General features: G+C 41.9%; 1 protein-coding gene across 2 annotated transcripts in view; it reads right to left on the reverse strand.

Annotated features, from left to right (window-relative positions):
* Fhod3 (formin homology 2 domain containing 3) overlaps positions 1 to 16,251 on the reverse strand; it is a 438,336-nt gene that overhangs the window by 2,227 nt on the left and 419,858 nt on the right. For both annotated transcript variants that reach the window (XM_052155219.1, XM_052155218.1), the window contains 3 exons: positions 10,841 to 11,033; positions 5,165 to 5,339; positions 514 to 675 (listed from right to left, as the gene is read on the reverse strand). In XM_052155219.1, the coding sequence (XP_052011179.1) occupies positions 514 to 675; positions 5,165 to 5,339; positions 10,841 to 11,033 (530 nt within the window). The remainder of the gene's footprint in view (positions 1 to 513; positions 676 to 5,164; positions 5,340 to 10,840; positions 11,034 to 16,251) is intronic.

A 16,251-nucleotide genomic window follows, 5' to 3' on the forward strand; every position in this document is an offset into this window, starting at 1 on the left:
CCTTTGATTTAGTCAAATGCTGTTTGGAAGGAAACAGGAAACTCTGATAATCATAGAACATTAAATGGTAAGCCTTAGGCTCGACCACTTGATACCACTGCTTTTTATTGTTAACCTACAAAAGACTATGGTAAGCCCTGGGAGGAGCCAGCCTTTACCTCAGCAAGAAGGTGGTGGATGGGTGAAGAGCAGAAATATAGCCTCTAGCAAATCATCTGAGGCAGTACTTGGTAGTAAGCCTTACCTCCATATATGAGAGGCTTTCAATGGCCTTTGATAGCTCTAGAGTATTAACTTATAGAAGGTAGGGCACACACAAAGTACATTTGACAAGTATGGCTGACACTCCTCCCTCCTTAATGGCAGATACTGATAGGACCTTCACGCTAAGGAGGCAGGTGGGTACTCTTAAGGAGCCACAGAACAGTGATGGTAGCTTCCTTCTGAGTCTCTGACTTTCCAAGTAGTATTGAAAGGCAAGGGAACAGCCCTACTCTCCCGAAATGGACTCACGAGATTTGCGGTTGGCCCTGGAACGCTTCCTCTCCCGTGGCACCACTCGCTGACTGGGCACTTGGGTGGCTGATTTGACAATGCGGTCCATGATCTCATCAGCTGCATCATCAGTGACACTGGGTGTCTCCTCGGTTCCCATAGTCCATGAACTTGTGGATCCTGAAAAATTAGACAACCAGATTATATCATGTGCTCAGAGAGGAGAGGAAAGAAACAAAATGTTATTGTTTTTCTGTGTAGCTCACATCCATCAGAAGTAGATTCCATCATAAATCAATGACAGTTGCAGAGTTAATGACATGCCTAGACTGATGACCTGTCCCCACCTATGCCTGCCGTCCTGCTGGTGCTGTAGAAGCCTAAATTGGGACATTTATTTTGTATTTTCCTACAGTATAGCTGTGTTTGTCTCTTTGTTATCTAACTCTCTCCCTCTTTCCTGGGTGTGAGACATTGCTACATGCAGGTCCTATGATTTTCTGGGGGCACAATACCCAAGCAATACCCTGCATAAGATCAGTGACATCCAGAAAGGCACATCCAATAACACACGGAGAGCCACCAAAAGATTACTGAATTACATCTCCATTAGTAGCTTAGGTACCTAGTCAATGTCACAGAAACCAATAGGGTTTGTGATACACACTTTATGTTGGGATTGCCTCTGAAGAACAAACTTGCCCTCTTCCATCAGCAGTAGAGATCTTGACATAGTTTGTCTTTGAAATACCTGTCTGTTCCTTCACAAGAAAATGTGTTTTGCAAATAACTACATGCTAAGACCATCCAAGTCTCCCTATAGGTATCTTCTACCTATAGAAAAGAAGAAAGTTGAGTTTCCAGGTGACATCTGTTAGAAACCAGTAGTGGATAACATCTAGGGCTATGGCCTTTATGGCAGATTAGGATCCTTGTGAAAGCTCTTGGATGATGATGAGTCTCTTCAGAAAGATGCCAGGGGTATCCCAAACCACTTTCTCTATACCTTAAACTTCAATTTATAATAGATGTACAGTTCTACAAGTCTATAGCTTAGAGTTCTCTAATTCATAGCCGATGACAGTGTCTGAGTAAGCCTAGTGGAAGCCAAAGAAATGTCAACTTTCCCAATCTGAGAGAGGTAAATGATTTTTAAATGCTTTTTTAGTTACATTAAGATTAATGTTAATACATATTATGTTAATATTCATACATTTTATCTCTTCTTTCATTCTGTTATTTTAATGAGGCTTATAAGTACCTAGCTGTTAATGATCTAGAACTTGATGGAACTATCTGGGAACAATGAATCATTGCTTAGTAAACTATAATTTTTATGGACATGTGTGCACAAGCATACATGTGTATGTGTGTGTATATGCATACATGTATTTGTATGTATGTGTCCATACATGCATGTGTGTCCATGTGTGTATGTGTGCATGAAATCTTACTATAAATATGAAAGAGGCTAAAGAGAGTATCTTTACGTGGCAATAGCTGTTATAATTGCTGACATAGGTTTTAAAATTAATTATTTTAATTATTTACATTCCAAATGTTGCACCTCTCCCAGAGTTCTTTCCTCCATTTTCCCTTCCTCTTGCCTCTAAGAGGGTGCTCCCCCATAAAGCATCTCCCTTTCCTGGGGCATCAAGTCTCTACAGGATTAGGTGCATCCTCTCCCACTGAGGCCAGACAAGGCAGTCCTCTGCTACATATGTGCCAGGGGCTTCGGGTCAACCCACATATACTCTTTGGTTGGTGGCTTAGTCTCTGGCAGCTCCCAGCAATCTAGGTTAGGTGACACTGTTGGTCTTTCTATGGTGTTGCCATCTCCTTCAGCTCCTTCAATCCTTCCCCCTAACTCTTCCATAGGGGTCCCCAACCTCAGTCCAATGGTTGGCTGTAAGTATCTGCATTTGTCTCAGTCAGTTGCTGGTAGAGCCTCTCAGAGGACAGCCATCCTAGGCTCCTGTCTGCAAGCACAACATAGTATCAGTAATGGTGTCAAGGTTTGGTGCCCACCCATGGGATGGATCCCAAGTTGGGCCAGTGGATGGCCTTTCTTTCAGTCTCTGTTCCATTTTTGTACCTATATTTCTTTTAGACAGAAACAATTATTGATCAAAAATTTTGAAGGTGGGTTGGTGACCCTCTCCCTTTACTGGGGGACCTGTCTATCTACTGGAGGTGGTCTCTTCAGGTTCCACCTCCCCATTGTTGGACATTTTAGTTAAGGTCACCCCTAATTAAGTTGACACAGTTTTCAAAGTCTACTTTTGCTTAGATTTCTTAATGTCTGTCCTCAGAATAAAGCCAGAAACAGCAAAACTGTATCATACAGTGGCCTTCTGATTCCCTTCCACATGCTGATTTAAAGTTCTGTATCTTATCTTGAAATCTAAACGATCCTTACCAACACACACACACAACTCTATCAATTCTATTTGCTCCTTATATACTTTGAGAGCACTGGACAGAAATACAGGTATGACATGACCCTCTCCTCTGAGCCTTACCCACATCTCCCGTCAATACTTTCCCAGTGATCTGGTTTTGATGTAGCAGTTAAGAGAAACCTAAAGCATTACCAGGCTGTTCTGTGACAACTTCATCTCCTAGTGACCTTTTTGTGGAATTTATTTTTTCTTTCTTTCTTCTTCTTTCTTTTATTGGATGTTTTCTTTATTTACATTTCAAATGTTTTGTGGAATTGATTTCTTGTTTGTACCATCTCTTTCCTTGGCCACTTCTCCTTGCTACCTGATCACCACTTATACTCATTCTTTCTGCTTATATACATGATCTTAGAACCTCTCCACCTCCATGCAGACATGGGAAAAGACTGCCATGGACTCTCATGCATCCAACATCCCAGGAGACTCACTGGGCTCTTCCAAGACATTTAGACAGAGTGGAGGGTTACAGCATTCTAGGCCATAACAGTACAGGTCAGTTTACCTTCATTTCATTTCTCAAGCTGTGCAATTGCTTGAAAGCAAACAGGCATTATATTTCCCTTTTAGAAATCTAACCTTAAACAGCCTACAGGGGTGAGTTATGCCAGTGGAGATGTTTTATTACAGAGAATATGTTTTTGTTTCACTTGAAAGATTGTCTCCATGTGGATAAACAGCTAGAGAAGTTTCTCTGGCATTGAAAGACGTCAATCTGCCCTTTTTTTTTTTGTAAAAAAATTGCTTAAATCATCTATAGTTTCTGTTGAAAAAACTGAAGCATCATTTTTACAGCCAGGCTATAGGTAAGAAGTGTCTTTTCTCTGTTATAAAAGTATTATCTTTATGTGTGGTTTTCAGCAGGATTCCTATGAAATGTTTTTTTCTGTATTAGTCTGCTTATTTCTTTTATGTGTGGAGGTGTTTGTGTGTGTGTGTGTGTGTGTGTGTGTGTGTGTGTGTGTGTGTGTGTGTGTGTGTGTATGTATCATGTGTATTCCTGGTGTCTGAAGCCAAAAGCAATTGTGGATCCCCTGAGGTGTTATAATTGCTGGCACAGGAGTTAGAGATGTCTATGAGCTGCCATGCAGATGCTGGGAAAGGCCAGCTGAACCATCTCTCTGGCCTTTCTGCCTATTTTGTTGACATGTGGGGAAAAAAAACCATTATTTAATGATGCACCTGTATTTCTTACAACATGTTCTGTTTATTTCAGCATACTCCACTTTGCATATTTTCAAATATATTGTCTTTGAAATCAATAATTTTCTCCATTTTAGACAAAATAAAACTGCTTTTAAACTTGTCCACTATGGTCCTTACTTCAGATGTTTTATTTTGTGGCTTCAAGAAGCCCATTTGACTCTTCTTATAAATTCTAGTTATCTGTAAAATCAGCCACTTTTATTTAACCTACTTGTGTGTGTGTTTGGTTTTTTTTTTTTTAAAGAAAATTACTTGCAATGGTCATTTCAGTCCTTGAGTAAACATTTCAGTATGTTGATAACTGAAGGCTATATTGCTAGGGTCTACTTTCCTATAGATTATCAGCCATGGTTTCATGGTCTTTCTTGGTTTATCATGTATAAAAAAATGCATAGGGCACATGAGAGGCCTCAGCAGATCAGGGCACTTGCTGCGTAGTTGATGATATAAGTTCCTTTCCCCAAATCCACAGGGTAGAAAGAAAGAAGAACTCCTATAAGTTGTCCTGTGACCGCCACGCATGCTGACATATTCTATATGCACACAAGATGGCTGCCAAGGTAAAAGTTCTCTCCACACAAGTCTGGCAAGCTGAGTTCAGTCCTAGGACCCACAGAAAGGTGGGAAGATCAAAGCAGACTCCACAAACTTGTTCTTTGAACACCACGTGCATGCAGTAATATACCCTCTCATCACATACACACACACACACACACACACACACACACACACACACAAATGATGATGATGGTGATATATGTGAAAGTCCCAATACAGGAAGGAGGACCCCCTCCTAAGAAACTTTCCACTGTGCTGTCTTTACATCTAGCCAGCACAGCCTTCTGTAAGAAGATGCAGGGTTAAGTCAGCATAGAGAGTCCTGGGGATATAATGACTCTTCACATGTACTCTTGGACATAGTATTCCATTCACTGCAAAGAAGAAAATTTTTCTGGGGTGGCCCCTGTGGGAATACCAGCCCCCACACACTCAGCAGAAGGTACCTCGGCTTGCCCGGCTGCGAGTGCGGACACCAAGCACAGGGGTAGCATCCTCTAGCACAGGAGATGAGATTTTCAACACAGCCTTCATGTTCTCATGTTCCGCTGCATCCTCGGCATAGCTCAGGCCCTGTGGCTGGCTCGGTGCTGCCGGAGAACTGCCGGAGAACTTGCCAGACTGCAAAAACCAAAGTGAGATTAAGATGTGAGGAACGCTCGTCAAAGAGGCCACAGAGTGGAGAAAGCATCCACTCAAGGTCATGGCTCGCTCTCTCCTCTGGTTTTTCTTTGTCTGCATGTATTCAGTATGCCATGGAGTTCTGTCACATGGAAAATGCCAACAATGGCAAATATCTCTCTACAAGAAGATCTAACACGAGAAAGAGAGGCCCCAGAAGGATCTTCACTGCCATCCATCCTGCACTGGAGCGGATTCCAGCGAGGGAAGACTGACATTAACTCCTGGGAGAGCTAAATATCAAACAAAACACTGGCAAGACCTGATATTTGCCTTGCCCATCAATGTCTTGAGCTTCACTTTCTATGCTAATGCTGAGGATTCTTATAGACTTAACCTCATCTCCCTTTTATGGAAAAAGAAAGGAGACTCTACAAGAATAAGTGACTTGCCAGAGGTCACAGATGCGTTGAACATCAAGTTACAAAACAGAACATGCCAGACAAATTCAGCCTGAAACTGAATTCAGCAATTCTACCTTTACTTTTGTTAAGAATGTAGATGCTTGCTGTAACAAGCATTATAAACCCAGGTTGATTTTCTCAAAACTGAAGGGCATATATGTTTTCTGAAGTACATTCCATAACTCTCTATACACAATGCTTACATCTGGGTGAAGAACAAGAAGAAGAGCTTGGACCAAGATCAGTTCCAAGTGTTTGCTTCTCAGCCACTGCTCCTGACCTGTGACAAATCTGTGACTGTCTCTGTCTATGCTTCTCCTTCCTCAGTCCCCAGGGTCAACCATCACTGTTCCCCTTGCTTCCTGATTCCGGGATGCTCTGTATCTACCCTGGTTTGTTTTTCTTTTTGTTTTCGATGTTGTGGATCAAACCCAAAGCCTTGTGCATGCATAAGCAAGTCCTGCTCCATCCCCAGCCTGATTCTATTTTATTTTTCTCCTTAATATGTTTTTGTTTTGGTTTGGTTTTGGTTTGATAAGTTCTTGTTATGTGCCTGGTCAGAAACTCACAATTCTCCTGCCTCATGCTCCAGGTTCTAGGCTTACATGCAGCTCTGTGCTCAGCTTGGGTTGTAAAAAGCACAGAAAGGGGCTGGATGGGCCCCCTTTTCCAGTTTCACCTGATCCTAGTGACAGAGTACTGATTAGTTGTGACTCAGGGACATTGCAAAATGTAGTTAGTACCTCAATCTCTGGTACAAACAGCAATGACAAGAGCTGATCAGATGGTTAGCAATCACATGAAGACTAATCAGAATATGTCCATGCACAGTTTTCAAGTGCTAAAGGGTGCTAACACTTCATGCTGACTGTTAGGTTACTCTAGAGCACACAGGGGAAGGGCAAATGTGATATTCTCCACATTCATGAATTGTCATACCTCAGTGTCATCCTCGTCATCGGTCTACCAGAAAGGACAGGGCAGGACAAGATGGAAAAGTCAGTAGGGTTTTTAGAAGGCACAGACATCAGCAAAGTTGAGATAATCTCACTGACAGATCATGTTCAAAAACCAGAAATCAGCCACTAACAAGAGGGCACACTGTCATAAGTCAGAAGGTGCCAGGCTCTCTCTGTTCTTACTGGGTGTTTTCTCAGTGCTCCAAGATCACACTGATGCGAGTCAGGAGGTATTTGATGAGCTTCAGGTCAGCCTCCCAAGGAACCCATAAGGTCAGTCAGTAATCAGCCTCCCTGAACACTACTAAGCTTCTATACTCTTCACATGCCTGGTTATGTCTGCTTGGCCCACCATTACCTGACTTCCTAGGCCTCGGGAGGTAGACCAGCCTTCATTTACCTGGCTGTGCACATCACAAGTTCTAGGCTCTTCGCTGCCCAGCCTGTGGGGCCTTCTACACACAGGTCACACTGGGCATATGGAAAAACTCCCAAGCACAACATACCATACTACAATATCCTCAGACACACAAAGTTAAGCTCTTTGTAGAATGTCATTATTCCTCAAGGCAGTCACCAGAAGTGACACTGCACTACAAGTACTTTATCAGTAGATGTACTTTGAAGACCCTTTTATAAATACAACTTGAACATGAAAAATCATGCCAGGATCTTGATTTAAACCCAACACACTTTTAATATAAGTATATCCACAGAGGCTAGAGGCCAGGTCAACAAACCAGGCATGATTATTTGAGAACTGACTATAATTTTAGACTATAATAAAACAAGTCATTATGAGTGAATTATCAGTTTAGCCAGGATGATTGGCATTTTTATCAGGCATAGGCACATATGCAAGATGCTGTGTTTTGGATCTCCAGCCACCCCAAGCCCTCAAAGGGTCATAGTCCCTTTCCTGTAGAAGAATAAGTCAGGGTTTAAAGGTGAAGGGTCTCATCCTGGTTTCCCTCTTCCCTCTGCAATAGACTCCTGTGACTAAGCTAAGTTCCCATAAACCATTTGGATTATGCTGGAAGCATAGCATAAAGTCTCTGTCTCCACAAAGAAACTAAAAACAAGCAAACAAAAAACCCACAGAATTTTCTTTCCAATGGGAGAGATTTTTAAAAACCTGTTTTTCCTTCCAGCAAGTTGGGAATTGGGAGTGATGAATAGCCCAGCGATCTGTGTTATCTGTTGGGCCAGGCCAACTCCTACAGCCAGGACTGGAGGCGGCTAGTAATCTAAATGATCCTCATAGCCAGGGGTTCCCAGAGCTCCCTCAACCAGGACCAGAGGTTGCTAATAGCTCAGATGACCTCTACACTGACTGTATGACTGAGACCAGGCCAGAACCTTCCTTGGGCCCTTAAACCTATTTCTAGAACCCATCTTCTTGGAGGAAATGACATGTGCCCTGAGTTTTGACATAATTGCACTTCCTTGTGCAGTGGGGGATTGTATTATACCAGGAAACTTTTCCAAATTACACTGGGCTTAAATGTGTTGGGAATAAACTACCTGATATCAGACTCTCCAACCTGTGATCCAGGTTGACAAAGGCAATCTTAACTGTTTTCATTCTCATCGCTTTGTGATTCGCTTCCTTGCCTAGACACCTTCAGGGTCCCCCTGGAGGTCTTGAACCAGGTTAGGGCAGAAAGATGAAGAATGAGTTCTACACTGGGCCATTTGTAGAAGGAACCCTGGGTTGTGAGAAAGGGGCCTAGTGCATGCTTGGAAGACAGGAAGGTTGGGGAGGGACAGCAGATCAGAGAAGGCAGTCTCCAGAGTTCTTGCAGACTTCTTTCTCATTGTGAGCTGCTACCATACAAACTTATTTATTTTGCATCTACAATAAAACTGACTCTGCAGAATTCTCTAAAAATCCTTTCTACCTCCAATGTTCAGGCTCCGCGACCCTGAGTCTATTGTGTGGCTTCAGTTTTGACTGTGTGTATGACATTTTCTAATCAGATTGTGTCATCCCTGGATTATGACCTTGCATCTCACTGTCCTCATGTCTGTCCAGGCTCCCTAGTACTACAGCAAGCCTTTCTCAGAGTTGGGCAAATCCAGGACTGTCAGGCTCTAGTAACAATATTCTAATATTCCAGAAGGTGGCAGGCTTTCCACACAGATACTAACTTGACCTCTGCTACAATGGAGTAGTTTGAAAGTTAACATTGAAGAAATCTGTACTGTCCAGATTTTAATAGAAATTTAAATACTTTTGAATCACACTCTAGAAATGTTACCTCTCCAGAGTCAAATGTTCTCAAAGAAGTACAAATTTAAAATGTAGTAGGCTCTATTTAAAAAAAAAAAAAAAGAAAGAAAAAGAAAGAAAAAGAAAGAAAGAAAAAAATCTCAGGAATTTGGCAAGAAATTTTAATGTGTTTTCCTAACTATAAGCATATTGGACTTGTGTTGTTTGCATTACAATATGTCTAATTTCCACAGAAATAAATGATTCTTTTTTAAGACTTTTAAAAATAACACTTTGGAACAAAATGTAGGTCACAGTTTGCCCAAATGGCTCCAATTTGCTTTCCGAACACCCCAGAGAGCCAAAGACCCCAGGGAAGTGGAGTGTAAAGGGTGGAAGCGTCTGGCTGACAGCAGCAACCTTCAGAGCTGCGAAGGGCTGTAGGACAGGCTCCTCCCAGGAGACAGTCAAGAAGCATCCAAGGAAGCAAGAGGTCTGGGAATAAGTGGGTGACAGGGGACAGATAGCCTCTGACTCCTCTTAGAACTGCCTTTTCAGTACAGAGCATCCTGTCGTCCAGCATCTGGGCATCTGCAGGAAGTCAGAGGCCACAGGAATGCTCACTCTTGGTAGCCACACCCCCTGCCTGGCTGGCACTATGAACGCTCCCCTGGCCACAGATGGCAGCCTCCATAAGGTCTTAATTGATTTCTTTCCTCTGCAGAGACATCTGCAGAGTGATGGCACTCCTGATGGCTTAACCCTTTCCTCCTTCCACTCCCCTTCCCGGGAAGCCCAGAGCACCAAGCTCTTGTACCAGCAGGGAAAGTTCATGGGCACTAATGAAAACCATGAAAAATAAATCACATTGGGGCTCTCTCCAATAGGACCTAATGGCTCCAGTTCCCTGTTCCATTCAAGCCTAGTCAAATAAGAAAAGAAAGGAGGGTTCCCTGAAAAGGGGGATTCCAACAAAATGTCTTCATGCTTTTTCCAAAAAGAGACTCGGAGCTTACTGGTAATAAGCCATAACTTAGGTCGGTGGCATGAGGTAGCCATCTGACTTTCATGTTACACAAAGGCACATTGGAAAGAAACCATGCACTGGGCACCTTTGTCAGTCTACAGATCTTTCCTGCATCCCTTTTAGCTCCGCTTATGGGACATGCTGCGCCTGGACAACATCTGTAGTTAGCCTGTCTGCTTTTCTGCTTCACAATCCTTTGGGCTCTGTGATATAGTACCTACATAGGCTCATGGGTGAGTGGAAAGAAAGCCAGCAATGTGGGGAGATAAGCATTGAGAGTAACCTCAGGTGCTGTGGAGAAACTTCTGCTAGACCTAATGTCCTCTGGGATACCTTCCAACCCCAACATTCTGCGACTCAAATTATGTGACTACCAGGTTATGTCTTAGAGGAGTAACATCAGTTTGTCAATTCACCTTCTCAAGCTGAGTGGTCCAAGTGGCTGACTGATACATGACATTGTTAGGAGAATGAAAATCCCGATTTACTGACAAATAATTACACCCACCTTCCTATGCATGGCATTACCTGCTATGCACCACCACCACCCCTTTTCATCAAATGTCATCAGTATCAACTAACACCAGCATGGCTACGCCTCCAGGCACCTTGTCTTAATTTTCACTGTCCTTCAACTCGTGTGTCACACGACAGATTTCCATGGGCATATAGAAGAGGAGATTGAGAGCACTTTGTAAAAGAGGAAACTTTTTTTGTGTTGCTGTTCACAAACAGGCAGAAGAAAGCAACAACACATCCTTCCAAAATTGTGGAGCTACTCATGACTTATCTTACTTTCAAAAGCCAAAGCAAGAAGCAACGAAGTTCATGAAACTTACGTCGGTGATCATCTTCCCTCTGGTCTTATTTCTCTCTCTGTGGTTGGCCCGCTTCTGCTTCTGCTGTAGAACCCTTTCCCTGGTCGTGCGATACTCCAGAGCAAACTCGCTGATGATCCTGCAGAACTTGTTGATGTTCACCTCTCGAATTGCATAAGGGGGATGGCCCATAAACAGCAAGAATGAGTGAAATCTGCACGCAAAGGACAGGGATGACAATAATTACTTGTGTGGAACTTTTCTATGAGAAATCCCTGAGCTAGGCTTTCTGCAGAAGACGCTAGCTATTCCTGGGCTTCTTAAGCTGAAGCGTCTCCTGGGGTAAAGATGAAACAAGTCGAGTTCACTTGGCATTCTCATCTGTTGACATTGATCCTAAGTCTGGTGGAAGATTTCAGACTACTTTCCTACTTGTCTTTACATTTGTAAATGGATCTGCCAAGTTTTCCAGAAAAAAATGATCAGTTTTATGTTAAGGAAGACACGGCACAATTTCTAGATTATATAAGAACTGTATGGGAACAGAGAAGTGTTTTGAAATCCCTCACTTAGCTCTTGAGTAACTGAATGTTGCAGATAACATGTTTGGAAAATGGGTTCTAAATAGATGCTTATAAAGTGTTTTGCTTCTAAATAGATGCATCTAAGTTCTTGAAACATTTTTCTTGCAGTATTAAATATACAATCTTAATTGAACTAAGACGTGCCAAATAAGTTGAGTAAAAGTTCCCATGTTTATAAATTAAAAGTTGCTAAGCTGGATCTGGTGACTCCTGCTTGCTGAGGCAGAGAAACTGAGTGTAAGACATGCCTGGCCTCCACAGCAAGACACTGCCACAAAGTTGTTAGATTCCATTTGCTTTGTAAAGCACACACATTTTAGGTACTGGAAAACAAGGAATAAGATAGTGAAAAAGATGGGACTTTCTTTTGGTAGAACAAAGAGTCTTACTTAAATAACGCCATTACCTATAGACAAAACCTCATGGCTTTGATCACTCTGACTTGTACAGTTTTGATATGGATGTAATTTGTTTTTCACTGAAGGACACTTTGTGTTTTCCTTTTGTAAAACATAACAGAGTAAAACACATAAGTTGTTTTAAAGCAAAGGGGGCTGAAAAATGCTAAAAAAAAATGTTAAAAAAAACAAACAAACAAAGAAAGCCCTCAGAGGAAAACAACAAATTTTCATGACTTTGGATTAGATGTATTTTTAGATATAATACCAAAAACATAAGCAACCAGTAGAAAAGAATGAACTGAACTGCACCATAATTAAAAACTTGTGTTTCCAAGGACATTACCAATAGTGAAAGCACAACCTTTAAAATGGGAGAAAGTATCTGCAAATATGTGGTAAGACACCCATGCCCAGGTTATACAGAGACATCTCAGGACTCAAGGCTGAGAATTATAAAAAGATATATAAATAGCCAAGAAGTACATTAAAAAAAAATATGTCCAAATCATTAGTTAACAGGGAAATGAAGGTCAAAACAAGAGATGCTATTCTGCCTCACGCCTACTGATGGCTATCTCAAAAACATAGTTGAGCATCAGCAAGGCCCTGGAGAAACTGCAATTATCTCTCAGCAGTGGTGGGAAGATATGAGGGTCAGCTGCTATGGAAAGCCTGTGGCAGAGCTCTTCAGAAAGTTAAAGAATGTGGCCTATGTGTCCTAGCAGTTCTCCTCTTATGCATACACCCAGACAAAAAAATGTGTTTACATACAAAAACATCCACACAAATGCTCACAGCAGGATAATTCTTAACAGTCAGAAACTAACAATCCAATATTCACCTACAGGTGAACTCATAAATTGCAGGCATATGCACACAAGCACCACACAGCCAGCTCCATTCTCTGCCAATCTGTCATGATTGCAACCACCTTGGACCCCTGGTTATCATTATTCGGGATGGAATAAGGCCCTTCTGTAGTCTGTAGAAAATCCTAAAGGGACACAGAGGCCAAAGAGCAAAGAGCCATGGGACTGGCAAGGCATTTAGTATGAGCCATTTGCTATGCTCAGAACATTTTGCCCACATATTGATGCATGGAGGAGGAGGAGGAGGAGGAGGGAGGAGGAGGAGGAGGAGGGGGGGAAATGTTCTTTATCTTACAGATCTCTGTCAAATCATCACCTTCCCAGTGAGCCTTCGCAGACCATCCGACATAAAGCTGTACTTTTTTTTTTAAAATGTATTCATTTAATAAGGGCTGATTGAATTACATCTAAATATTTGGTTATAACACATGTGTTTTATAAAAAAATATTTTATGAAAAAATGACTATGTCCAATATGTAGAAGGCCTTGCAATTCTGTTATTTTGAAAATTTTTGAGGGAACCGTCACATTCTAGATATTAATAAGGGAAGACAGGACCTAACCCTTCGGTCTGGTCCTTAGCACTGTACCAAAACACCAGCTGCAAAAGCTGTACTTTCTTGACACTGCTGACCCAGAACTACTTCAGCCTGAGCTTCCAGGGTCTTACTGCCAAATTACATTACTTATCAGATGCAAAATAGATATTGCACTTATTATATCCTGCACTTATTATCTTCTATCACTATCCAAGAGCTGTGCATATATAAGAATCAATGTAGGAACCTATTCTCCACAGATAGTAACTATACTTTGTCTTATTCTTAATATAATGACCTTTCTGACCCCTCTTTTTTAATGTGTATGTATATATATATATATATATATATGTGTGTGTGTGTGTGTGTGTGTGTGTGTATGTGTGTGTGTAAATATATATCAAAATAGCTAATTTTCTACTACCAGAGCACTGTTTTAGATCCAAGGGCATCAAAATCTAATGTGGTGGAACACGCCTATAATCCCAGTACTCAGGAGGCAGAGGCAGGCAACTTTCTGAGTTCAAGGCCAGCCTGGTCTACAGATTGAGTTCCAGGACAGCCAGGGCTACACAGAGAAACCCTGTCTCAAAAAAAAAAAAAAAAAAAAAAAAAAAAAAAAAAAAAAAAAACCTAATGTATCAACTGAAATTTTGACTAAGTATATATGATGCAAACTAAGAATCACAAGCACATAGATTTTGTACCTGAGAAAAAATTCAGATGTGCATTTGAAAGGAAGACTTGATACATTTATTCATGAAGGCAAAGCATAAGACTTGAAGGAGACAAAGCTTTAAGGGCTATAGACACACAGGTCCTGTGGCATGGAGGGTCTAGCTCCCTCCCATCACTAGAAGTTCAAGTCATGACAAGAATTTGTACTTTTTCCATTACCAGCCTTTAAATCAGGTATGCTATTTACTGAGGTGATGGGCTCCATCAGGGGGAATCTACTTCAGAGGTCTGGGTACAGGTCTGGGTATTTAGCTGTCCTCTGCCTTCCCCTAGGCCTATCTGCAGAGGGGAATACAAATCTACATAGGTATGCCTACCTACAGACCCTGGCTGCGGTTCACCAGGCCTTCTAGGGAGAGGTACCCATCCCGGAATCTCCTCTGCTTTGCTTCCATGCCTGTCATAGCAGCTGCTAACCAATGATCCCTTGGGAGTGACTGAACTTACACTTCCCCGATGGTGCAAATCAAGGCTATTAGAGCCGCAGAAGATGAAGGGCAAGTGTGCGGGTGCCAGCAAACAAGATTTTCTATGACAGACAAAAGTTTCAAAAGCCAAGTGTTGCCTGAAGCAACAGTTGTGCAAACAAATACAACTTTCTGATCTGAAACTTTACAGGTAGGCCTACTTGGTAACATAATTTTACCAATTATAAGGCATAAGGCCCTAATTTAAGGTAGTGGTGTTAGTAGTGGTGCTGCTTCTGCTGCTGCTGCTGCTGCTTCTTCTTCTTCTTCTTCTTCTTCTTCTTCTTCTTCTTCTTCTTCTTCTTCTTCTTCTTCTTCTTCCTCTTCCTCTTCCTCTTCCTCTTCTTCTTCCTTTTCTTCTTCTTTTCTTTTTCCCAGTATGTAGGGTGAAACACTATCTCAATAGGTTTGAGCAGTGTTTAAGGAGGCAAAGCAACAAGGCTCAGGTTAGCAATGAATTGCTGCTTTAATCAGTTCTATAATCCAGGCTCCCACTAAAGACTTCATTTGAACTCAGTGTTCTAAAATTTGGATGCTACCATGGCTACCACCTGTCAGTCATGGAACATTCAGTACCAACCAGTGCTATGGAGACTTTCTAGTCCATTCTGGTCATGCTCAGTGGCCTAACCAAGAGTGAAGATTGTTGTGGATAGCCCTGGAGCTAATTGTATTTGATGCTAATTCCGTTCTCCTGTGAGGGGCTGCAAACAAGGCCTGGGTCAGCGCTCAGGTGATTTCCAGTAAATCTGCATCCCACCTTAATTTATAAGTATAAAGGCTAGAGCTGGTGACTGGGCAGAGAAAGAGGGGTTAGGTAGAGCTGAAGGTTTTGGGAGAGAAGGGGAGAGAGAGAGGCGGCGGCGGCGGAAGGAAATCAGAGCAGAAGCACGTGGCCTGGAGAAACTGGAGTTATAAGGCATCTCATAGATGGAGAAGATGGCGGCACAGTGGTAGATCTGCCCAATTTAGGCGCATAGCATGTATTCATATTGACTGAGTTGCGTTTTCATTGCTGGGCCATATTTGGGTTGGAGATTTACTGCAACAGCAGATCAGTGAGCTCAGGTCACACAGGAGCAACTCTCACCCATGTGACCACCTTGGACAGATCAACTTGAGAAAAGACACCATAAGGAATAACTTTATCAATGAAACAAGCTTTTAATCTGTCTTCATAAAATGGTTACCAAAAGCAGGCACAACTTTATAAGACTTTAATGAATTTGCTCTAGTTTTAACAACATCTCAAATAGAAACTATTTATTTTCATGGTTTTTTTTATAGTTGGTAACCACTTGCATAATAAAAACAATAAAGGGTCAAAGCAACTTACATCCTCTTTTATAACTGTGTCAAAGGCATATAGTGTAATTTGAGCAAGAAGTATCTTTTAAAATTCTCCTATATTGGCAATATAATATAATTGAAACACAGATGTAGCTGGCTGAACTGGAGTTAGGGGATTTATAGTAAAGCAGCTTAATTTCAAAAGCCCTGATTAACGGGTAAGCTGTCAACCTAGAAATACTATTTTTTTCCCAAAATTGCTGTCCTGCCCAGCATTTTATATCCCCCTTCCCTAACTTTTCTCACTAGTTGCCATCAAGGCCAAGAAAGAGGAGTTGAGGAGATCATTCAGTAGGCAAAGTACTTTCTGTGTGACCTTCAGTGCTTTCAGAGTCCCGGTACCCAAAAACAAAGCCAGGCATGGAAGTGTGTGGTCATAATACCAGCACTGGGGCAACAAACCCGGGAGGATCTCTGAGGCTTGCTGGCCAGCTCATCAAGTTCCATCAGTGAGCTCTAGGTTCAGTGAGAGGCTCTGGGAAG

Source organism: Apodemus sylvaticus, chromosome 13 (genome assembly GCF_947179515.1).
Source record: "Apodemus sylvaticus chromosome 13, mApoSyl1.1, whole genome shotgun sequence".
Classification (NCBI taxonomy): Eukaryota; Metazoa; Chordata; class Mammalia; order Rodentia; family Muridae; genus Apodemus; species Apodemus sylvaticus.